Source organism: Chelonoidis abingdonii, chromosome 2 (assembly GCF_003597395.2).
Source record: "Chelonoidis abingdonii isolate Lonesome George chromosome 2, CheloAbing_2.0, whole genome shotgun sequence".
NCBI classification, from domain to species: domain Eukaryota; kingdom Metazoa; phylum Chordata; order Testudines; family Testudinidae; genus Chelonoidis; species Chelonoidis abingdonii.
This window is the reverse complement of record NC_133770.1, coordinates 299,138,225-299,164,124: the sequence shown is the minus strand read 5'-3', so window position 1 is coordinate 299,164,124 and position 25,900 is coordinate 299,138,225. Positions and strand designations below refer to the sequence as shown.

The following is a 25,900-nucleotide window of genomic DNA, read 5'->3' as shown; positions in this document are numbered from 1 at the left end:
AGTATGACTTCAGTTGCATGGCAAGACCCTCAAAAGAAGAGCAAACAGAAGTCTGGTAGCGTCTCTGAGATCATTATTGCTGGTGAGGGCATAAGTTCCTCTCCAAAGCTTGAGAAGAACCTAACCTTGCAGCAGGAGAAATCTCAAACAGTCCAGCCGGTTGCTGCCAGGAAGGGAACACCACCTAGTCTGAAGAGAGAACTAAGCTCCTTATGGGTTCAGGAGAAGTTTCAGGCTGTAAAAAGGCTAAAATCTTCTCTCTCTTCTCCTGAAATAGCCACTGTCCCTCCCTCAGTGAGAGATCTCTCAGCTGTGTTTGAAGAAATCCAGGTTATCAAGGAGACGTTGCAGGTACTTTCAGACTCATCAATGGAAATTAAAGTCAAGCTCTCCAAAGTACACAGTGAAATCTCACAGATCAACATGTTGATGGAGAAAAATGAACCAGGAATCAGCCAAGTTGGAGACCAAGTAAAGATTCAAGTCACTAAACTGGAGGCCAGCTCTCCAGATATGAAGACACAGCTCTGTCTTGCAGACAAACAGGACCTTACCCTACAGCAGGAGCAGCAGAGGTCTGTAACACAGGAGTCCAGTGCTGCTTCAGGAAAAGTGGTGGAGCAATACAATGTCAAGAATGAATGGGACCTCACTCTTTGGCAAGGGAAGACGACGCCTGAAACAGCAGGGCCCCTGATAACAGGAGACTGGACAAGCTTGCAAACTCAACAGAACTCCTTCCCACTACCGCAGGAGGAAGGCAATGGTCATGTATGAATGTTCTCCATTTATTACAGCTTCCTTCCCACTTACACCATCTGGGCCATACCACAAGCTAATCCCAGGCAACCCAGGCCTCTCTGCCTATTTATGCCACCCAATCCAGGTCTCTGCATATTTAACCTACAGAATATGGGCTTCTTTGTACACTTATCCTACACAATCTGGCTCTCTCCACATATTTTTTCTACTTGATCTGGGCTTCTCTGAAGCACCACCCACCCAGATGAGGCCTCTGGGCAGACTCATCCCATTTGACCCATGCCATATGAAACAAGGTAGCAAAGATTTAGGCTAATGCTTTCAAATGTCGACGCCTAATGCTGGGCCCATAAATCCATATGTAGACACCTACTTAAAAGGCCATAATCTCAGACATGCTGAAAACCCAGCAGTCCTCACTGAACTCAATAGAGGCTGGGTTCCCTGCATCTCTGAAAACCAAACCAATTAGGTGTTTAAATATGATCTGAAATGCCTAACTTTATTATTACTGTAGCACCTAGGAGCCTTAGTCATGGACCCCATTGTGCTAGGCGCAGCATAAACAGAATAAAGACAGTCCCTGCCATCAAAGTGCTCCTACCATCTAAGGAATCCATGTTTGAACATTCTGTCCTGAGGAAACTTTGCAATCTGCTGGGTGATTCAAGTGACTTAACCTCTAAGGAGCCCTAGTGAGGAACTGGTCTTTGGCCAGATTCGTCTTGCTTTTAGTCTCCCCAGTGCGGGTGGCATCTAGAACTGTGCCATGGAAGAAAGGGTTTATCTTGTTTATTTCAGAGTGGCAAAGAGCATATTAGTCAGGTCTCACTTACCGACCTGGTGCTGACAACTGTAGCCAGTCTGAAGGACTCTGACAACGCCAATGAAGCAGCCACGACAACACTGGCCGCAATTCTGGAGGACCATAGAGCTGAGATGAAGGAGAAGGTAAAAGGGCAGAAGCTGTGAATGGTGGAAATTGGAGTTCTCTATGCTGGGGGCAGTGAATGGACCTTCTTTGTGGGTTTGTATAGTGATTGTGCCATAATGTAACAGGTGTACCAAAACTGATCATGTTCTTAATCATATCCACGTCTGTATTATTGCAGTATCCCTCTACTAGGCGTTAAATTAATCATCTGTGTCTTCATTGCAACAATGGGCTATGTGCTGCTGTATTAATGAGCTGCCAGTATGAACTTGTGAATCAAGTCTTCTTCAGGAAAGATGGTCTCTGTCACAGTTCCTCCCAATCCAGGGCTCCTTCATACGCGTCTTGTCCTTCTTACTCTTCTCTGGGGCTTCATGCTCACTCCATGGGTTCTGTCAAATTTGTTATTGTGGTCTCTGTACCTTTTTGCCCTATGCATCACATCTGAGTTAACAGTATAAGCTCCACAGAGCAGGAACCATGTCTCTCTATGTATTTCATAAGCCCCAAATACACATGCCCAGAAATAACTACAGATATGATTAACAAGAATTCAGTTCCCACCACCATGAAGAAGTGAATCTTTGAGTGTCTTTTCTTTTGCTCCAGGTGTCAGACATTGTGGATGGCATCTATTTCCAGATAAACAATGTCCCAGAGGGCAGTGCCAGGCGGGCAGCTCTCAGGGTGGTGTGTTCATTGGCTGAGGAGTACCCAGAGGAAGTGGTCTCAAGCCTTCTGAGACACTCGCTCCCATGCGACAGGTAATTGCATTAATGCATAGCCCCTTTCTAGCACCTTTCACATGAGGCTCTCAAAGCACTCGATACATTGCAATGACTTGAGCCTCACAACCCCTCTGTGAGGTACGTCAGTACTGTCGCCATTTTACAGATTGGGAAATTGAAGAGAAGTGAAGTGACTTGCCTAAGGTCAGGCGCTGGGAATAAGACCTAGGTATCCTGACTCTCATTCCCAGTCTCCATGGGCGATGGGTGCTTGTTTGTGCTGGTGCCAGAAAAGAGAAAGGAAGGAAGCTCCTTTCATTTTATAGTTGAACCCTGGGTCAACAAGACATAAACCGTGGCTCTAGGGGCACATGTTGGTCTTTGGGACCCTACACATGCCTCTCATGAACCTGGTAGGTCTCATCAGAGCTCTGTCTCAGTTTGATGGTGCAAAACTTCCACTGCATTTTGATTTTACAGAACCAAACCCAGCCTGGTTCAGATCCAGCTCCCATCAATCCAAATGTGGAGTGATGGTTCTGTTTTTGTCTCATCCTGTCATCCCTGCATTTCTTTCTGTTTCCTAATGGAACACATTCTGAGCAGATTCCCTCTGTGCTGTGGGCCTCCTCTGGGACCGTGTTTAGGGGCCTGGCTCCATCTTAGGCCTCACAAGTGCAGTCAGACCCTGGAAAGGGAGTTCAGGAGAAACTTCTCCATGCAGAGGGTGATTAATGAACACAATGGAGCACAGATACCATGGTGATGGGGGCTATATAAGTACCTAAATAGGGGAGAGTGGTGAAGATCTGATCAGTGTGCCTACATTTCTGAATTTTCAGCAACGCTGCTGAGCTCTGGAAGGGCCTGTGCAGAAACCTAGAAATCAATGCCAAAGTTATGTGGCAGCTGCTCAGAGAGCTGAAACAGAGACCCCGACTCCAGGAGAGCAGCAGCAGTTCTGGTGATGGAGCCTCCCTCACTCCACTGGCTGTGAGTAATTAAACCAACAGGCCTTCCCCTTCCAGAAAAAGGGAGCACCTCTGTATCCTCCTTCATGTTGACCAGCAGCATGTCGGCGTACTGAGGGATGATGCTGGTGACACATCTGGGGGGAATAGTGTGTATGGGTTCCACATCTGCCTGATGACACTCTGAAAGTCTCCCGGTCTTTTGTACGTTACCTTCCACCATGACTTTTTGCCATGACCATCCCTTCTGACCAGGGGTGGCTCTGTGTTTTTTGCCACCCCAAGCATGGCAGTCAGGCGGCCTTCAGCGGCACACCTGCGGAGGGTCCGCTGGTCACGTGGCTTCGGCGGCATTTCTGCGGGTGATCTGCCGTTCCCGCACCTTTGGCGTACCCGCCGCTGAATTGCTGCTGAAGCCGTGGGACCAGTGGATCTCCCGCAGGCAAGCTGCCAAATGCTGCCTGACTGCCACCCTCACACTGATCGGCACATCGCTCCCCATGGCTTGCCGCCCCAGGCATATGCTTCCTGCGCTGGTGCCTGGAGCCACCCCTGCTTCTGAAGAAGACCGGATGGACTCATTTGGAGAAAAAGCAAGTTCTTAACCCACCAGAGGGGTCAGTAGCATCATCTGTTTCTCAGGGTAAAGCACTCTGCCTCCTCACAGCTCCTTCTATAGTAGGCTATATTTCCCAGTTGAACACATGTCTAGGTGAGCTTAATGATAATCCTTCTTACTGGCAGGGCCCTACTGCAGTGATTCCATTTTGCCTTTGCAGTTGGGACACCGTTTAATGAGCCTGTTTTATTGTAACTGTAAGTCAGGTAACAAAGCTTTTTCTTTGCCAAAATCACGAAGTAACATGTAGTAACTTGGGAAATGTGGTCTAAATGAAACAACTATAAGGTGGATGCACAATTGGTTGAAAGACTGTACCCACAAAGTATTTATCAAGCAGGGAGGATGTATCTAGTGGGGTTCATAGGGGTCAGTCCTTGGTCCGGTACTAGACAATATTTTTATTAATTACTTGGATAATGGAGTGAAGAGTATGCTTATTACATTTGCAGATGACACCAAGTTGAGAGGGGTTGCAAGCACTTTGGAGGACAGGATTAGAATTCAAAATGAGATTGACAAATTGGTCTGAAATCATCAAGATGAAATTTAATAAAGACAAAAGCAAAAAGTAGTACACTTAGGAAGGGAAAATCAAGTGCACAACTACAAAATGGGAAATAATCGTTTAGTTAGTAATACTGCTGAAAAGGGTCTGGGAATTATAGTGGATCACAAATCAAATGAATCAACTGTGTGATGCGGTTGAGAAAAAGGCTACTAATGTTCTGGGGTGTTATGATCCTAAGCACCCCTGTATTCACACCCTACACACTATTGTAATAATCTTTGTACAAAATATGGCTGGTGAGGTATCACTTGAAAACTAATAAGTCATTGATCATTAATATTCTTGCGTGATGTATGCACATGGTGTGTATTAAGAGTTATGAATGTATGCTGCAATTATTACTAATGTGTGTTTAAACCAGGCATGTCAGGGGGAGTTGGTAAAGAGGTCTGCCTTCGACAAAGGAATGTGTATTTGCTTCTCTGACCAGTCCGGTCATCTGATTGAGACAACGAAGGTCCATTTTTACATACCAGGTAAACAAGACTGTCAAGCAAAGAAGATGGGGAGGAGACAGTATGGCATCTACACTCAGCCAGAAAGAGAAGCTTGGTTTGGGTTTTACTTTTCAAAAAAATACAATGCAAAGGTTTATTGGTCTATAAAGACAGGGGCTGAACCTAAAATGCTAAGTAATTGAATCAACTCATGTTCTACAATATTACTGTATTATAATGTAGGGTGAGGTATTTTCTGGAACTTAATGGTATACGAGTGATGAATATCACTGTGAAATGTCTGTATTATACTGTATGAAGAAATATGGATACTCAAATGATATTATGAAGTAAAGTCTGTGGCCAAACAGGGAGAAATGGGTTCCCTCCCAGAAAGGAGAGAAGGTAGCTATCTATATAAATTAAGCATGGTGGAATCAAATCAATGGAAGCCTCATTTACATCCAGAGGGATAGGAAACCCATAGGAAGGGAAAAACAGCATGAGGGCATCCGGCCTCTGCAAACAAAGTCACTGAACTTTGGAACATATGAGCAAAGACAGAAGCCATCTTTGGCACCCATCGCTAAACAGACACAAAGGAACAGAGCTCTTGCAAGTTGAGAAAGATGGGTCTTCAGTCCAGAGGTGGTTGAAATCTCTGAAAACTGAATAAAAGTGAGAAACCATCTTGAACAAAGCCTGCACCTTGCTAGATTAAGTTCTAGACTTTTAGATACGTGTTTTCACTTTGATTTGCTTGTAACCCTTTCTAAATTTATTCCTTTTACCTGGCATCACCTCACCTCTGTCCTCTTATTAATAAATTTGTTTTATTTTTTTACTATAAACCAACTCAGTGCTGTGTTTACAGGGAAGGGTGTATTTACCTCTGTAAAGTTAATAAGCTGTGATGTGATTGTGTCTCCTTAGAAGAACAAACTAACCTTTTCATGTCTGAACTGTCCAGGATGGGGCTGGGCATCGCAGAGGACACAGTTTTTGCCTTCCGTTTTGAGTCTTTCTTCTTGGGCAGACAGGCCATGAAGAGGAGGAGTCCTGTTTGCCTTCCTCCCCACCTTCAATAGGGTTTACATAGGGTGGGAATGCTTTGTTTCCCAAACTTGACCCCCCTTCCCTTACTGTGGAAAGTTACAAGAAGTTCCATGTAATGTTTTAGTATCAGAACATAAGAATGGCCGTACCGGGTCAGACCAAAGGTCCATCTAGCCCAGTATCTGTCTACCGACAGTGGCCAATGCCAGGTGCCCCAGAGGGAGTGAACCTAACAGGCAATGATCAAGTGATCTCTCTCCTGCCATCCATCTCCATCCTCTGATGAACAGAGGCTAGGGACACCATTCTTTTTACCTCCTTGTTAATAGCCATTTATGGGAATTAGCACCATAGAAAAATTTTTATTTCCCAGGTTTTTTCCTTTTAAAAAACATTGTTTAAAGTCCAGCCTTCACAACCTTCCTCAGGTGAGGATTCCACACAGTTGACTGTGCGCTGTGTTGAAGAAGAACTTCCTTTTATTTGTTTTAACCTGCTACCTATTATTTCATTTGGTGACCCCTAGTTCTTGTATTTGGGAATAAGTAAATAACTTTTCCTACCACTTTCTTCCACATCACCTCATTTGATTTTTTATATTACCTCTATCTTAGTTGCCCTTAGTCTCCTCTTTTCCAAGCTGAAAAGGCCTAGCCTCTTTAATCTTTCCTCATATGGGACCCTCTCCAAACCCCTAATCATTTTAGTTGCCCTTTTCTGAACCTTTTCTAGTGCTAGAATATCTTTTTTGAGGTGAGGGCAAGGGGGACAAGACCACTTGACTCTGTAAGATCACAACCTCCATGAGTCAGCGGCAGTATGGAGAGTCCCCAGGAAGGCCAAGACTTTCACAGTCTATTGTCCTTGCTGATGGGTCATCCGCCCTGTCTGGCTTTTTCATTGTTGTACCTGAAGTGTTAGCACTGGGCGTCACCCAAAGTATCATAGTTGAAATACAGATACATAGTCAATATTCCTAACTTCAGATAGAGAAATGATACAGGCATACAAATTGGATAATCGCATTCAGTAAATCATAACCCTTCCAATGATATCTCATATGAGCCATCTTGCATAAAGTATATCTCAGTTGTGTCATACTCATATCATGAGCATATTTTCATAAAGAATATGGAAGAACACATCACACGGGGATGAACGGTTCTCCATGTCCACGGAAGGTAGGACAAGAAGTAATGGGCTTAAGCTGCAACAAAGTGAGCTATTAGCTTTCTAACTCTAAACTCTGGAATAGGGTTCCCAGGAAGGCTACAGAATCCCCATCACTGGAGGTTTTTAAGAACAGGTTGGACAAGCACCTATCAGAGGTGAGCTAGGTTTACTTGGTCCTGCCTCAGCAAGGGGGACTGGACTTGATGGCCTCTCCATTGCCTTCCAGCCCAAAATTTCTATGATTCTATGTAGGGGAGACAGAGGATTTTAGAGTTAGATTTGTTTCTTTTACCTTCTTTAGGCAACCAGAGCCTTGTCTGAGATGCTTACTATCTATGTGTGCATTGGAGCAACGCGGGGCTTCTACCCCCAGCTATTCCTAGCCCTGCTGACTCAAGTTCACTACCTGGTGAGCCTGCCGGGCTACACTGAGGTCACCAGAAGGGAGTGTGGCCAGCAGAACACGCTCATGACAGCCAACTATGTGAGGTAATTATGGAAAAAAGCAGAGGCTAATGAGGCAAGTAACCATATGGGTGGTTCCTCGTGGCAGGGCTTGGGCAGAACCTACTGAAGGCTCGGATGTGAACACAAATCACTCTCTGGTGGAGAGGTCCTGTTGAAGGTGCTCTGGCTTAACTCAGATGGACACAAACCTAGTAAAAGTCTCTAGCTGCTTCCCTTCCATGTTGCCTTACATGCAGTAAACTCCAAAATTCAACAAACCATGAAGGGTAGTTCCTATGCTTCCTCCAAGCGTCCTTTCTTGGCTTCTGATCAATAACAAACCTGTTTTTAAAGACGATGAGCTTAAACAGCCTCAGCTGTATCTGAATGGCTCCGACCTTGTCAGGCTTCCCTGAGCTGCCTCTGAACCCGGGCTGGGACTAACCCCCTTGTCACTCTCTGGCTCAGCAGGGCCTCATCTGATGGACACCACTGGGATGGCTACAGCAGGGCTTTTGGATCCCCTATAGGGTGGCACCAATAGACCCATAAGCCTGATGTGAGGTTGAGTCATCCCTGAACCAGAGACTAACTAAGCCACATGCTGTGATGAGTCATTCCCATGCTAGGCTCCAGCCAACCCACAAGCCAGGAGCTGGGCTAATGAGTCTCAGGGCAGGTATATAAGCCTCACAGGAGAGAGGGCAGCTCAGTCTGCTCAACGTCATTTCATGGCTTGGAGCTCTCCCCTGCCTGCTAGTTGTGACAGACTCCTCAGGCCTTAGCCTGCTCCAGCCCTGCACCAATTCCAGGCGTGTTCCCACTTCTGCTCCAGCCCCGTTCTTGCTCTGGCCTAGCTCCCAGTCCTATGCTTGCCTTGTTCGGACTGTGCTTTTGACTCCTGATTTCAGCTCTGGCTCCAGTTCCCGGCCCAACTGCCACCATGCTGACCACTAGACTCAACTGCCACTATTCCACCACTAGGTCTGATCATCCAGGTCTCAGTTTCTGACACTCTATAGGGGTTATATCACTGTATACTCTTCCTCTCCACCCACCAGGCAAGGCCCAGTTACAAAGGGAGTGGGGGGATAGCTCAGTGGTTTGAGCATTGGCCTGCTAAATCCAGGGTTGTGAGTCGAGGGGGCCATTTAGGGAACTGGAGTAAAAAAAAAAAAAAAAACTTTATACACACACACACACAACATATATATATACACCACAACACATCACCACACATACACACACAGCGACTGGATAGCGTAGTGGTTAAGAGTCGCCCTTGATACAGGAGACAGCCCTTTGATACGAGACACGGGGTTCAATCCCGGTTGGTAACCAACTTTCCAGTAGGGGTCCTTGGCCAAAGACCCCCTAATGCTTCACCTGCCTACCTCAAATATGAGGTGACATGAACTAGGAGGTCATGCCGGCTCAGACGTCGCCAGGATTAACAAGGTCCGTGCGATGTTGTAGGAACAGGCACAATCTGACGATAAGTGGGCTACTGGACAACCATTCATGGACGCGACAGAAGAACCTGGAATTGATGGGATGCTACTACAAACAGTAGACCTATGAGAGGGGATATATTGAAACGATATGAGGGGACTGTGGATGGACAAAGACCTACTCCACACTTTACTGAGAAAACAGCTAGTTACCCAACGCTTCAACATATAAGAGGAAGCTGCTCTCACAGCTTGAGATAGACCAACTCATTAATCCCCGACTCAAAAAACCTGGAAGCACAAGTGGTTGTGCAGCCCACACCTGAAGCTGAAACTTCACTGCCACCCCCTCCATTGCAGAGCACAGCAGCTGATATGAGGCTAAGATCTGGAGAAACTAACTACAGTCAATCCTTGAGACTGATTACTAGACTCATGGAGAAGTACCATCAGATAGTATGTTAGAAGATGCCAATAGAGCCCTCATGACAATCCCTACTCCACACCATAACTCAAACCAATGAGCTGGTATCACGCTACAGCCTCTGTAATCCTGGAGATGCTTGGCTATACGATCAGAAGAACAACAGTATGTCCACCCTGGAAAATGAGGTGGAGGTAAGATCAAAGCGACTCGGAGGAAGTAGTCAGCTGGTGGAACACAGAGGTGTAAGAGATAAGGATAGACTGGTACTGAAAAATAACAAGGGTCTGACTCCCATCTGAGCACCTAGAGACTGCTAAACAAGGCTCACAGCACTGGCTACCAGGCTAAGGAGATACCACTAGAGAAGCTGGGCCAAAAAAGTATGCCTGTTCTCCAAAGAACCATCCAAGGTGTACTCCACTCCAGTGCAACAACACATACAGCAGAGCCCACGCAGCAGAACTGAACAAAGTATGGAAGAACATATGGGAAGAAAGAGAGACTTCATAACACCAGTGCAAGTGGCTGCAGGACCTGAGCACAGCAATCTCCCAGAACAGAACCAGTCACCATCCAGTAGAAGACATCCAGCAGCAGTAGAACATGAAGAGCTGCCAGACATGATCCACCTACTAGCTAAAGAAACTAACAGCAGTGATGACGCCTAGCAACACAGTGAACCAGCTGCTAGCAGCAGGCTCCCACCCAAACGGCTACACAAAGAAGGACATGTGACTGTCATGAAAGCCCTGCAGGAACAGAACGGCCAGTAACCTGCCTCCCACAACATGGAAAGTCTTATCGGCATCATAGCCGCCAAGCTACAGGACCATATGGGCCAGTACATGAGCACGCTCAGAGGGCATGGGAACAAACAGTGGCTCATAGATAGAGCATCGCTCAGGTCTAGACAGACCAATCTGAGCACAGCGCGGATTGACTACAGGAAAGCCTACACTCAATGCCGCACACGTGGATCTGTAATGTCTGGCTACATACAAAGTCAACAGGACACTAAGGACCTTACTTAAGAACTCAATTAGGGACTACGGAAGACAACACTAGAAGTCAATCAAGGCAGCTTGCACAAGTGGCCATCAAGTGCGCATAACCAAGGTGTGCATGTCCCCTGCTGCTGTCTGCAAGGCTTTAACCCCTCTAGCCAGATAATCACAAGGACTGGATACGGGCCACAGTTCAGGAGTGGACTACTCCAGCACCTCCTCTCATGGATGTCATAAGCTGTATGCCAGAATGAATGAGACATCGACTCGCTAATCACCTGACGCGGATCTACAGCTGGGGTATCGGAGTCATTCGGACTGGAAGTTGGCCAGTATGGCAGTGAAGAGGGGAAAGGTAGTCAAGACTGATGGGGTGGAACTCCCAGCGGGCACATAGCAGACATACAGAACCAGCTACAAGTACCTTGGCGTCCCACAGTCACATGGAAACCATGATGAGGAGGCAAGGGAAGACGCAATATCCAAGTATCACCAAAGGATAGACAGGTCCTGAGAGCCAGCTGTGGAAGAAACAAGATCCACGCCATCAACAGATCGGCCTGCCGGTCATCAGATACCCTGCTGGTCTAGTGAGCTGGCAAAGGAGGACATGGAGGGTGCCGCGTTGAGACCTGGAAGCTCCTCACAATGCCCGGAGTTTCCACCCCAAGTCCAACACCCAGAGACTGTATACCAGCTGGAAAGAAGGCGGGCGGGGCTTGGTGAGCATCAAAGCCACTGTCCTGGACGACAACCTGGAACATCCAGGAGTACATCAGTAAGATGGCCCCAAAGATGAGCTGCTGAAGAATGCCTGAGCGCAGCAGCATGGGAGGAAGACCAAGCAGAAGGTAGTGCCATGGCAAGACAAGACCCTGCATGGGATGTACCATCGACAGATAGCTGAGGTGGCTGACATTGGGAATCCTACCAGTGGCTGGCTAAAGGGCTGGACTAAAAGACAGCACTGAGGCACTGATCCTAGCAGCACAGGACAGGCACGAGCACCAGATCCATTGAAGCAGGGGTCTACCACACTGAGAGGACAAAGTGCAGACTGTGGCAGAGAGGCCTCGAGACAGTCCAACACATAGTGGCAGATGTAATGCAGGGAAGAACAGCATACAATGACGGCACAACCAAGTGGCTGGCTTTGTGTACAGGAATATCTGCACAGCGTATGGGCTCAGAGCTCCCAAGACCAGATGGGAGATTCACAGAAGGTGTGGAGAAGCAGTAGCTAAGATCTGTGGGACTTCCAGATCCAGACGGACAGGCGGTACTGGCCAATCAACCATCGTGAATAAACAGACAGAGACAGGCGTGGGGTGATAGTATAGCAGTGCCAAGTGACAGCAACATCGGAGGGATTGAGAAGTGCGGGAGAAGTACAGGGCCTCCCTGAAAGAGGAATGAGAGGTGTGGAAATGAAGGCCAAGTGTCTCCAGTGGTGGTAGGAGCACTCGGGGCTGTGACTCCTAAGCTGGGTGAGTGGCTCCACAGATCCCAGCAAGAGCTCTCTGTCCAGAAGAGTGCAGTGCTAGGAACAGCTAAGATATTGCGCAGAACCCTCAAACTCCCAGGCCTCTGGTAGAGGACCCAAGGTTGAGGAAGACACATACCACCCATAGGGGTGAGAGGGGAATTTTTATATATTTTATATAAAATATAAACTGTCTGGGGATTTGTCCTGCTTTGAGCAGGGGGTTGGACTAGATGACCTCCTGAGGTCCATTCCAACCCTGATATTCTATGATTCTATGGCTGTGTTTCTACCCTCATGACAACACTATAGGAAAATAAAGAGCCAGCGTTGCCTTTGTACATCGAAGATGTATACCCTTGTACTGAGGATGAGACAGACGTGGGAAGCACACCTGTTGAAAGTCTCTAAGTAAGGATAAAAGGGGTAAAGACAAGGGTAATGTCATGGCAGGGGTCCATTATTGACCACCTCACCAGGAAGAAGAGACAAAGGAGGCTTTTTTTAAACAACTAACAAAATCATCCAAAGCCAGGACTTCAACTACCCAGACATCTATGGGGAAAACAACACAGCAGCGCACAGATTATCCAACATGTTCTTGGAGATAACTTTTTTGTACAGAAGGTGGATAAAGCTACTAGGGGAGAGGCTGTTCTAGATTTGATTTGGACAAATAGAGAGGAACTGGTTGAGAATTTGAAGGTGGAAGGCAGCTTGGGCGAAAGCAATCATGACAGAGTTCATGATTCTAGGAACAGTAGGAGGAAAAACAGTAGAATAAAGACAGTGGAGAACTGGCAGGTAAGACCCTGTGGGAAGCATGTCTAAGGGCTTGTCTTCACTACGGGGGTAAGACAACCTAAGTTACGCTAGTCCAGCCGTGTGAATAATGTAGCTGAAGTCGACGTAGCATAGGTTGACTTACGCCGGTGTCTTCACTGCACTGAGTCAACAGGAGACGCTTTCCAGTCGACTTCCCTTTCTCTTCTTGGAGAGCTGGAGTACCGGGCTTGACAGGAGAGCGCTCTGCCGTTGATTTAGCAGGTCTTCACTAGACCCGCTAAATTGATCCCTGCTGCATCGATTGCAGCAGTGCCAATCTCCCCATAGTGGAGACCACCCTTCAGGGGAAAAAGGAGTTCAGGAGAACTGGCAATTTTTTAAAGAAACATTATTAAGGGCACAAGAGGGAACTCTCCCAATGCACAGGAAAAATAGTAAGTATGGTAAGAGAAACCCTGGATTACCCAGAAAATCTCCAGTGACCTGAAACTCAAAAAAGAGTCATACAAAAAGTGGAAACTAGGTCAAAGTTCAAAGGATGAATGTGAAAATACAACACAAGCATGTAGAGACAAAATTAGAAAGGCCAAGGCACAAAATGAGATTAAACTAGCTAGAGACATAAACGGTAACAAGAAAACATTTTACAAATAAGTTAGAAGCAAGAGGAAGACTGGGAAAGACAACAGAAAACAAAGCAATGGCCAATGCATTAAATGCCTTTTTTGCTTCAGTTTTCACCAAAAACTGCAGTGATCGGATTACTAACATAGTGAACATAAGTGTAAATGGGGTAGGATCTGCAGCTAAAATAGGGAAAGAACATGTTAAAAATTACTTAGACAAGTTAGATGTCTTCAAGTTGGCAGGGCCTGATGAAATACATCCTAGACTACTTCAGGAACTGTCTGAGAGATCTCTGACACACTAGCAATTATTTTTGAGAAAGTATGGAGGATGGGAGACATCTCAGAGGACTGAAAAAGGGCAAATATAGTATTTCTCTATAAAGGGGAATAAGAACAAGTCAGGGAATTATAGACTAGTCAGCTTAACTTCAGTCCCCAGAAAGATAATAGAGCAAATAATAAAGCAATCCGTTTGTAAGCACCTAGAAGATAATAAGATAAGTAACAGTCAACATGGATTTGTCAAGGACAAATCGTGTCAAACATCTAATATTCTTCTTTGACAAGGTAACAAGTCTTGTGTATAAGGGGAAAGCAGTAGATGTGACGTATCTCGACTTTAGTAAGGCTTTTGATACTCACATGACCTTCTCATAAGCAAACTAGGGAAACATAGCCTAGACAAACTTACTATAAGGTGGGTGCACAAATGGTTGGAAAAACACACTCAGAGTAGTGATCAATGGTTCACTGTCAAACTGGAAGGGTACACAGAGTGGGGTCCCACAGGCATTTGTCCTGGGTTCAGTTCTAGTCAATATCTTCATAAATGATTTGGATAATGGTAGAGAGTGTACGTTTTAAAGTTTGTGACCGATACCAAGCTGGGAGGGGTTGCAATCACTTTGGAGGACAGGACTCGTATTTGAAATTATTTTGATAAACTGGAGAAATAGGATGGAATTCAATAGGGACAAATTTGAAGTATTATGTTTAGGAAGAAATAATCAATTGCACAAGTACAAAATGGGAATTAACTGCCTAGGAAGGAGTACTACAGAAAAGGATCTGTGGGTTATAGTTGATCACAAAGCAGATATGACTCAATAATGTAATACTCTTGCAAAAAAGCAAACATTATTCTTGGCTATATTAGCAGGAGTATTTAAGCAAGACATGAGGAGTAATTCTTCCATTCAGCACTGATAAGGCCTCAGCTGGAATAGTGTGTCCAGTTCTGGCCACCACACTTTGGGAAAGATATGGACACACTGGAGAAAGTCCAGAAGAGAGCTACCAAAATTATTAAAGGTCTAGAAAACATGACCTATGCAGAAAGATTGGTTTGTTTAATCTGCAAAAAGAGAAGACAGAGGGGGGACATGATAACATTCTTCAAGTATGTAAAATTGTTATAAAGAGGAGAGTAATTGTTTTCTTTATCCACAGAGGACAGGAAAATAAGTTAGGATCTTAAATTTCAGCAAAGGAGATTTAGGTTAGACATTAGGAAAAGCTTCTTAACTGTCAGGGCGGTTAAGCACTAGAACAAATTACCTAGGGAGGCTGAGGAATCTCCATCATTGGAGGTTTTTAAGAACAGGTTGGACAAACACCTGTGGGGGGTGGTCTTGCAAACATTTAGTCTTGCCTAAGTGCAAGAGACTGGACTAGATGATCTACCAGTGGTGCCCAAGTCACTGAAAATTTCCTAACTCCCTCAAAACTCTTGGAAACAACACCCAATAAAGGTGTAGCAGTCAGATGAGTCTGTTACCCTGCTATGCAAAGGAGATGTTGATAACTTAGATCAGTTATCCACTGTGGGTCTCCTTTACCATTTCCTGACCTTACCAAAGCTCCTAAATACTCCAACATCTACACATTGTAGCTAGATGGAAAGAGGTCACTGGGCCCCATTCAGGGCCAAACCCCCTTCTGTCTATAGTATTTGTCCCCTGAGCACTGTAATATCCTTCTTTCTTCCAGGTAGTTCCTGAGATGATCTCAGTGCAGGTTCCCTAACTACTTATGGGAGACATTAATCTCTCTCTGCACAGAAAAATTTGTCCTGCAATCCCACACCACCCTTACTTTTCTTTCAGCTCTCATCTACACCTTCTTGTTTTATAGCCAGTTACCAGCTGTGTTATTAGCTAACTTCTGATTTCCCATCCCATCACCATATTCGATCGTCAGGCCCTAGTGGAGATCAGAACCAAGTACTGGAGCAGAGAGTCCAGTGAAACCAGCTCAGAGACTATTACTAAGATAATAATTGTGCCATGGAAAGTTCCCAGGGATTATAGGGAGGGACTCAGACAGAGAGGAGGCATTTAATAGCCATATGTTTCATCCACACACCCACCCATGTGAACAGAAATTAGATGGATAGGAGCTATCGTGTCACATCTAATCTACCCCCTGTAGGTCAGTGCAGGATTATTCCCTGCAGTTGGTTTTGCAGGCTAATTTTAAATGTCTCAAACTAGGAAGCAATCCCACATTCCCCAGTGTGCCCCTGTGACATCTGATTCAAACTTATTCTGTGATCTCCCTTCCCAGGGAAAGCAGTGCCCTTTCTTTGCGATACATGCCATGCCTGTAGGGTGTTGGTGTCTCAGGTCTAGCCTGTCAGACTGTCCCTGAGGTGATGGGAGTGTCTGTGCTGTGGGGTGCAGGTGGGAGTGGGGTTTCACTTATATCCCAGTATATTGAATGGATCAAAATAATCCCTCGTGTAACTCTGTAGAAGTTGGCCCTGTGTATCTTGGTGCTTATAAACAGGAACTGAGAGAGAGGTTGTTTTAATTCCATAATCCTGGTCTTTTTTTCAATGTAGCTGTGCAGTGGAATCTCTGAAGACCCTGCTGATCCGAGACAGAAAAGAAATTGTGTTGCCATGGATGGAGAAAGTGGGAGGCTGGGACTCTCTCTCAAGTGCTGAGGGTTACCTGGAAGGGGTCCTTCTGCTGGCTAGGTAGGCAATGAAAGCTTCAGTGTGGGGAGGGATAGCTCAGCGGTTTGAGCATTGGCCTACTAAACCCAGGATTGTGAGTTCAATCCTCAAAAGGCCATTATAGGGATATGGGGCAAAAATCTGTCTGGGGATTGGTCCTTTGAGCAGGAGGTTGGACTAGATGACCTCCTGAGGTCCCTTCCAACCCTTATATTCTATAAAGTTCCTCTGACTACCCTGGGCCGCACTGATTCATGCTCAGGCTGCCATCTGTTGCAAACTCATTCGTTACTGTATATTCCTCCAATAATTATGAGTATATGATTTATATCACAGAGCCATGGTTACACATTCAAGCCACCATCTCTCTGGGCTTCTTGCCAATACCATCCCAAATCTCCACACTGAGGATGAAGAGAAAACTCTGACAGCCATTGCCTTCTTCACTGGGGTAAGATGAGTTAGTTGACATGTGTGGCTAGGCTTCTAGGGAGCAGTTTAGCTCCAGACTTCAGTAGCTCACTGTTGAATGGGGAATTTGCATCGGCAACTTGGCGATTCTCTTATCTGTTCCTTGTCGCCGATTCTGGTGGGAGAGGCATGATGAGAGATCCTATCTTTGGTTGCAGAAGTACTAGTTTTGGTTGGGCTAAACCATCAGGTGACACAGGGAAAGAATGAGAGATCACCAAGGATATTTCTCTCCAGGTTTCCTCACTAATTAGATGGCTTTTCTTCTCCCAGTTCTTTGGGGCTGTCTGCACAGAATGGTCTGTCATCTAAAGCCATGAGATCTAGAGATACTCACTTTATGGGACTTTTATTTTTAATTTACAAACCAATCCCACTTCTGAGTCCCTTGCCTGGGGACAGCTGTGAGAAAAGCCTATTCACACCTCATGAAACGTGGGTGAGGAGTGAACTGCATTCACACAGGAGTGGGCTGTGAGCTGTAATACTTTGGTCTAGTGTTTTAGTGTGTGAGCGCTGGTGGTTTGTGATATATGTGTCAAATTAGATGATCTGGTGGTCCCTTCTGGCCTTAAACTCTATGACTATAGGAGATTTTATAGCAGAATGCAGGGAATTTTGCCTCTGATATCCATCCAAAGAACACACCTGGAGAGAGAATTCTGTTTTCCGCTTGTAATAGACTCACTGTTTTGATTTTAGCTTCTCCGTAGCAAATCTGTGACCAAGCTATTGCCAAAACGAACTATTCTGGGTAGGCTGGAAGAGTGGTGGATAGATCCGAGACCCACTGTCCGCTGGCTAAGTCTGCATGGGCTTGGAAACATGGCACTTCACCAGCAGAAGGTAATAGCAATAGAAGGGACTTCCGTGGGAGCTGCAAATACTCAGCTCCTCTGAATACCAGGACTTACATGTCTGCAATAAGGTCCCAAAATGAGAGGCTACTTTTGAAAGCATGTGTGTAAGTAACTTGCCCAAGCAAGTTGATTGTGCAACTCAGACTAGAATCCAGGAGTCCTGACTTGTTGCAGCCTGGTCTAGAAATGGGCCTGGCTTAGGTATAGCAGTGACAACTGTCACTGAATGGTGAATTATTATTATTTTCAGTTATAAAACCAACTCCAGTAATACCAAAACATGCCTGTAGTGAACACAACAGAACTGTGCAGCTGGTGTTGATGGCGCAAATCCTAGGTCCGTGGAAGTAGAACCAGAACTGCTGGATGGTTCATAGCTGAGTGAATTACAGCTGGGAGTGCTTCATCAGGGGTCAATAATGTTCCAGGAAGGTGACAAAGAGCTGTCAATACCCTGCATCCAGCTAATAGGAAGCGAGTCTCTGAATCCTGGGAGGGACCAAGCTCTGAGCAGCCTCTATCTTCAGTCTGCTGGTAACATTGTGCAATGACTGGAGAGCATGAGTCAGTATTTCATCTCTTCTGATGAGCTTCTTTTCCGCAGGTGAAACAGCTCCAGGCTCTCCTTCCCGCCATCCTGGTGGGTTTGAATGAGACACATGAGAGGCTTGTTAGGGAGGCCATCACCGCTCTGGGAAATATTCTCAGACACCATAGAGACAGGGTGAACATCAGCTCCATCTGTGTTCGGATTGTGAAGACGCTTCGGCCCTTCCTGGATGACGTAAGACAATGGGAAGAGGAAGGTTCTTATGTGCATGGAGGAGGAGCTGGTTACTGCTGCCAGGAAAAAGCACTAACCTTTGTGAGGAGAGAACCTCCTTTTTTAATTCCTTCGATTCTTGGTTCCTCTTGCTTTCCCCGATCCCGAGCTAAGGTTTTGGTCAGTGGATCCTGCTGGGTCTTTATTAAGCAGCAGTACAGATCCACTTATAGCCATGCTTATTAGGGTCGGCTTTGGGATGCTCTGTCAGAAGTAAAGTTAATGTCCTATCACAGTCAAACTCAATAGGGCAATATCTAGTCTGTTACCCATCTGCAAAATGGGGTTACTGATATTTCCTGACCTCCCAGGGTACTGTGAGGTCATATTCTATATTGCTTGTGAAGTGCTCAAAAACTAGTGATGAACATCATAGAAAAGCCTGTAAACAAGTGATCAGTAGGGCAGATTCTGATGTCCTCTATTAGTCAGAGGTATACTCTCTGCTATAGCCATGATCTGCAGCTCACAATACTACAGAATCGACATTGGCCTTCCTCATTACAGGAGGAAATGAATGCTCGGAGTACAGCAAACCCAGACATTTGAAACTCAACCAGTCTATAGACTGCATTCTCCATCAAGCATATGGCTCCCCATATAGGGTCTCCCATGAGAATGGGGACTTCTGTCGCTGGTTGATTGGGAACTGAGAGTGAATCTCTCTATTAATTCTGATCTAGAAGGGCAGCTTGATTTCCCCCCAGCAATCTTTGGTGAGCGAATGGACCCCGAGACCAGAAAGATAATATGGCAACACTATCTGGAGGTTCAAATTTTATCTGATACTCAAGCAGTATGCTGCAGAATATGGAAGATGTAATCCACTGGAAGATGCAGGATTATGATGTTCTATGTGTTATGCAGCAGGATGTGCTGCTGATTTAATAACACCCTCCCCACAATGAATTGTCAACTAAGTTTGACCCCAGGACCTTCTGTGCCACAGCACAAGTCTCTACCACTTGAGCAAATGGAGTAATTTAACTAGCTGATAGCAGTAGTGGGTTGTTATCCTCTAGTGGTCCACCCACTAGAGAAGGGCATGGCACAAACTCTGCCACTATGTTACAATGACATGGTGTTAGCAGGGTGTGCACTTCTTGTATAGAGATGCCTGACGTACAGCAGAGAACTTCCAATACCTACATATGAAACTGTAGTGGGAAGAAACTGCTATTTCCTCAATCCACCTCATTGTATAAAGAGCCATTCTTTCTCCATAGGCAGGCTATCCACAGTTATAAAGCCGCAGTCTGAGTCTGTAGTTTCCATTACACAGACACTGCTCTGTGCTGAAACAGCTCTTTGTGTATTACTCACAGCCCAGAGACAAGGTGCGCTCTTCTGCCATTGCCCTGTTTGGGAACCTCTTAAGCGGTTTGAACCTAAAGTCTAAATCCATCATGCAGGAGCAAGTCCTCAGCAGCTTGGTGCCGTTGCTCCTCCATCTGCACGACCAGGACCGGGAGGTGGTTGAGGTAAGACTTAGCGTAATTTCTCCAGCCCTAAGGAATGACAATTGTCAGGTTCTTCGGCCAGATTCCTCTCTAGATCCATTTCCCAAGGCACAATCTTTTCTGCTTTTTACCCTAATATGTTTCCTATACACATGTACCCAAAGGTAAAAAAACATTGCTCCTCATGGACACTTCCCGTACCCTTTTAGCCCATGCGAAGAATCAACGCCAGATGCCATTAACAGGAAGGTAGGGACATTAAGCCCACATTGCTAGGTGGCATCTACAAATTCACCTCTCAAAACCTGTATGCTTTTCTGTCCACAAGTGCAAAACTCTATCAATAGGTAATTGCAGCCTAAGCACCTCATTTGCATGCCTGCATCTGCAAACATCTGCCCACCAAAAATGTGGGAGGAGACTGTAGGACTCAGGGACCTGGCTCTGGCTCTCTGTGGGATACGAACACAGAGACTACAAGGGCCAAGGAGGAAACCATTAACCCTTTCCTTCCCTCTCCTACTTAGGGTAAGTTTTCTTTGTTGGCTTTCAGTGGCTATTGGACAGGATCAACAGCATATGTCCTTCTGACCTTCCTCTCTCCCCTTTGCCACGCAGAGCTGTGAGTGGACTTTAGCACGATGTAATGACTTCATGGGATGGAAATTGCTGGAGGAGATATCCACCATGGCCCATTATGACAATCAGCAGGCCTTGTGCAAAGTCTGCAAGCACCTGGTAAGGGAACAGTGGGTTTCTCTGTGGAATGGGATGATTTGGTGGTGGGAAGGACACAAGTTATCTAATAAATGGCACCATATTTAAAATGACTTGCATCTCCCCCAAGATCTCGCTTTGCAGGCCTAGTGACCCTCCTGTCCACACCAGGCTGCTGCTGTCTTAGATCACGTTGGTGAACTGCAAAGCTTTAAAATCCTTGGTATTTGTCTAAAAGTGATACCTTGAGCAATGCGCATAGGCACAGGCAGTGGGAAGGGCACTTGCGGACAATGCAGTGAGAATAGGTAGGTGGCATCAGTGCTGGGGACGAGGCCATGAAGCACTCAGAGGATGGTAGTGATGCTTTTTCCTGTTCAAAAGCTCACTGGCAGGAATTGTGTGCAGCAGAATCACAGACATTAGAAGCGGAACGGGAGTATTAGGTGACCCAGCCCCTTCTCCTGACAATGGAGGAATGTCTGTGCTCCGTCCAGTCTAGTTTTAAATATTTCAGGTGATGGGTCTTCCACTGCTGCCTTTGGGAAAGTCGTCTACTACCAGCTGGCTCTCATCTTCACTGAGGTCCCATAGGACCTCTTTTCCCTCCCCCTAGTGCTGTTCTCTGGTGATTACAGTGGCACAGCCATGCTGCTGTAGCACTTCCATGTAGACACTACCTATGCCGACGGGAGGGGTTCTCCTGTTGGAATACGTAATCCACCTCCTTGAAAGGCAGTAGCTAGGTGGGAAGAATTCTTCCACCAACCTAGTATTGTCCACACCAGAGGATTAGGTTGGTTTACCTATGAAGTTCATGGGTGTGGATTTTTCAGATTCTTGAGCAACATGGCTGGGTCAACCCAACTTTTTAGTGCAGACCAGGCCTGAGAGGCGCTTGCTCAGAAGGTGAAAGCTCTGGATTTGAAAGAATTAGCTGCTGGCATCAAAGTTTGACCAGTCTGTTAGTCCACTAGGATCCAGCCTGTGTCTCCTCTTATACCTGTCTCCACTTATACCCTCCTCCCTTTGTTGACCTAGATACAGTATTTCCCTTTCTTCTACTCCCCAACCAAGCTCTCTCTAATATTCAGAGAGGTCTCCTCATTCCTCCCTAGGTTCAGCGATACTCAGGGAGAGTCCATGAATTCCTGTCCCAGAGCCAGCACTATCTGAAGAGCGGCCAGGCTCCTGTGAGGAGGGTAGCCAATATGTTCACAGGTAAACAAAACCAAACCACACACTTGACCTTTGCAAGCAACTTCTATCAAACCTTGTTTCTGAGCTTCCCTTCCCCTCTCTTGGGGTTTATGCAGCACTATAGGAAGAAAATTACAGCCCTTTCATGCCCCATGATCTCATCAAAATTCCTCTAACCCCCACACTATGCTATTCCTGGAACAACTGCTATAGAACAATGCAAATAATAGGGCTGAGTTAATAATTCACAGCTAATTATTGATTAGGCACATTTTGCTTTTTTGATCTTTGACCACATTGTGAAATTCTCCAGTGTATTTATGATTCAAAAGGATTTGGAAATAGCTTTAACGAACAATTCTTGGGCAGCTAATTGTGCAAACGGCAAGTGTTACAATTGAATACATATACTTGTTCACACTGTAACTCACCAAACTGATGTAACTGTCACTTTGGGCTTGACTACACTTAAAATGCTACAGGAGTGAAACTACCTTGCTGTAGCGCTTCAGTGTAGACACTGCCTGTGCTGATGGGAGGGATTTCCCATTGGCGTAGTTAACCCATCTGCCCAGGAGCAGTAGGTCAACGGAAGAATTCAAGAAGAAGTTATAATCAAGCATACAACTAGAAAATAGTTTGTGGCCATTATTTGAGATACAATTTACTTTCTGCTAGTATTTGCCCTAGCTAAGCTTGAGTGATCACAGATCCACTGACCTTTACCAATGCAACTGAAGGAAAATTCATTTTTGCATTTGACCAAATATGTGCCAGGGTGTCTCCATTTGCCCATTTTTTGTAGCTATCCGCTCCTTTTCAAAATAGCCCTTCAGGCACGCTCCAGATTTGGGCTCCTAGGAGCTTGCAAACTCCTCTGATGACCTGATAAGATGTTGTGAAAACACCTCGATTTGGGGATAGGCCTAAGCAGTAGAAGCTCCCACTGGAGGTTGTGAGAGGCTAATTATTTTAACCATCTTTCTAGGGTTCATTGTCCATCACATGGATGCCAGCTGCATGAGTGTAGGAGATATGTCCTCACTGCTCAGTGGTAAGTGAGGATCCTGGCCTTTGAACCAACCAAATTAATATACCTGGGTGTGTGCATCTAACTGGTCATACGTCTGTGCACGACTGTTTCAGGGTGTGTGTTTAACCAGAGTGTGTGCCTGTCTCTTTCTGGATGTTTAGGTAACAAATTTGCACATTTAAGGTATTCCTCTAGGCACAGCTGTTTCTGGTCACATAGGTAGCAAATTTGTGTATCTAAGTTTATGGTCTCTGACTGCGTATTTGTATATCTCTGTGGGTGATCATGGATCAGTGCCTGACCTGCTCCTTGTTTCAGCTCTCAGTGATTCGCTGCTTGACCCTGAGCCCTCAGTCTGCAGTGTTGCTTCTGTCTCTATCCAGCAAGTGAAGCAAGTCTCTGAGAATCTGGCTGTGACAAGTCTCCTGATCTCACTGAGGAGGCTATTCTGCTGCGTGACGAGCCAGAACAGAGAGAAACCTTTGTATGAGGACAGCCCCTTTAAAAGAAAGAGATGGCTGGAACTCCAAGATTCAAAGATTGTGTGAAAATTAATTCAAAAAGAGTAAGAAGAAAACAAAGACTCCTTACTGGAGGCTTCTCTGCCTCTGGGCCTGCATTGGAAAGTACACAAAGAGGAAAAAAATTCCCACGCTCTCTGTAGAAGAACTTGTTCCTCCAGCATTAGAAAAAACTGGCAGAGCTCCTGAGAGGTGAATACAGATCTTACCTCCAGGCAGAAAATTGGACTTATAGCTTCTCCCTCAACAAAGAAAAATAAATTTTGATGCAGTGTGTCGTTAACCTGTGGAATTCTCTACCCCAGCAGGTCAGTGAGAAACACTATGGGGAGAGGGTGGGAGGGAGATTGTGCCAATATGCTCTTCAACCAGGGTGTGCTTTAGCTGGAGTTCAGATGTTACTGCATATACAAGCTCTTGGTTTTGGCTCAGCTTGGAATCATCTTTGTTTAAAGGAGCATTGTGAAATGGAGTGAGGCTGTGTACAGCATAAACAGGGAAGTATCTTGGTTCAGTTTTAAAAAGGATCTTGTTGGGCCTAGACTAATAGGAAGGCTTAGTCCAGCTCTGGGCTGTTTGGGTCCCATTTGCTTCACAAGCTCAAGGAGAGAGGTTTTCGCTACAGAGGCATTCCTATAAGCATTCCCACTTGCAGACACACTCTTTGAAGAAAGATTCCCTGGAGGCTTTTTCCCCTTAGCGGACCACTGTAGTCTATTGATTTGTGGATTAATATATTGATAGATTGGTTTTATATTAGATCACAGTCACTTGGGTTAAAAATTCAGCTTCCTAAACAACTTGTTATGGACTGGGATGTAGGCGGCATCGCCTGGTAGTCAGAGCAGCAGTCATGTCTTGTGGGTGGAGCAGGCATCCCAGTTGCGGAACAAAGCCGAGGGTCAGCACCAGAGTCAACTGCCAGTTACCAGAGCCAGGGTCAAGCTAGAGTCAGAACCAGGAATTGAAGCTGTGGGTCAGAGCTGAGATCAGATGCCAAATCCCAAAGACAAGGGTCAAGCCAGAGTCAGAAGTTGGAGGCTGGGGTTGGAGTCAGGACTGGTCACTGAGGATTGGAAGCGAGGTGTATGGGCAAGAGGCTAGACAAAGATGAAGCATAAAGCAGGAGGATGGTGGGAACAGGAGCAAAGGCAGGGGCGAGGCAGGGGGCAAGCAGGAATCATGAACACAGTTGGGTGCAGAATACAGGCACAAGCAGAGTCCAATGCAGCCACAGCAGAAAACCACCTTGTTGCTCAGACAAAATTCCTATTCCTCTTTCTTGTTTAAATAGCGTAGGGCTTGGCTACACTTGCAAGTTGCAGCGCTGGCGAGGGGGTTACAGCGCTGCAACTTACTCGGTGTCCACACTTACAAAGCTCAGCCAGCGCTGCAACTTACTCGGTGTCCACACTTACAAAGCTCAGCCAGCGCTGCAACTCCCTGGCTGCAGCGCTGGCTGTACTCCTGGTCTGCTACGGGTGTAGCGAATCCAGCGCTGGTGATGCCCAGCGCTGCGCTTGTTGCGCTGCCATCAGGTTCCATCGGGTGGACACTCACCAGCGTGTTATTGGCCCTCCAGGGTATTAAGAGGTATCCAGAATTCCTGTCTACAACAAACCGGAAGGTACTCCCGGAAGCTACAAACACAGCTGCTCTTTGCTGCTAGCGAGCGAGCTGAGCGAGGCTTTGGAATGTTCACAGCTGTTTGCTTGAGAGACAATAGCACGCGGGAAGGGAGGGAGTCGTCGGAGAAGCTCTTATCTGGTCTGAAGCTTTTTACATTTAAGAGGATTGAGAGAGGGGTGGGGGAATGGCCAGAATTTGCAAGGCAGGAGCTGTCACAGTTGTCTGCTCCAAAAATCCGCTCTCCCTGTCTCCCCCACACTCCCTGTCACACTCCACCCCACCCCCCTCTTTTGAAAAGCACGTTGCAGCCACTTGAACGCTGGGATAGCTGCCCACAATGCACCACTCCCAACAGTGCTGCAAATGCGGCCACACTGCAGCGCTGGTAGCTGTGAGTGTGGCCACACTGCAGCACTGTTCCTACACAGCTGTAACTCCCAGCACTGCACATTTCCAAGTGTAGCCATACCCACAGTTAGACCAATCAGCGGAGCTATGTGATCTTCCAGTCAGAGTTCATGTGGGTGGTGCCTTGGCTGGGGCAATAATCCTAGTAGCTTCTCAGCCCATCAAATTTCAGCAGACGTTGGGTGGAGGCCAGGATGCAGCAGCTGTCTAGGGACTCCCAAGCCTAGCTTCAAGATCCAGGACACCACACAACTACAGTAGCAGGATTAGTCGCATGAGCATCACCAGCTTCAGAGACTCCAGAAGCAAATGAGGGACCATGACCACAACTGATGTACTTA

At 46.1% G+C, this 25,900-nt stretch overlaps 1 protein-coding gene across 1 annotated transcript; it reads left to right on the top strand.

The window, feature by feature from the left end:
- On the top strand, positions 1-23,549 carry MROH6 (maestro heat like repeat family member 6; the record flags this gene model as incomplete). Its single annotated transcript, XM_032763252.1, has 14 exons — positions 1-771; positions 1,564-1,713; positions 2,306-2,460; positions 3,267-3,417; positions 7,553-7,740; positions 16,321-16,458; positions 16,774-16,888; positions 17,611-17,754; positions 18,373-18,552; positions 19,917-20,072; positions 20,670-20,789; positions 21,887-21,989; positions 22,957-23,022; positions 23,320-23,549. Coding segments are annotated over 14 exons (2,667 nt in total), but the record flags the coding sequence as incomplete, so codon positions are not given.
- Positions 23,550-25,900: the final 2,351 nt, after the last annotated feature.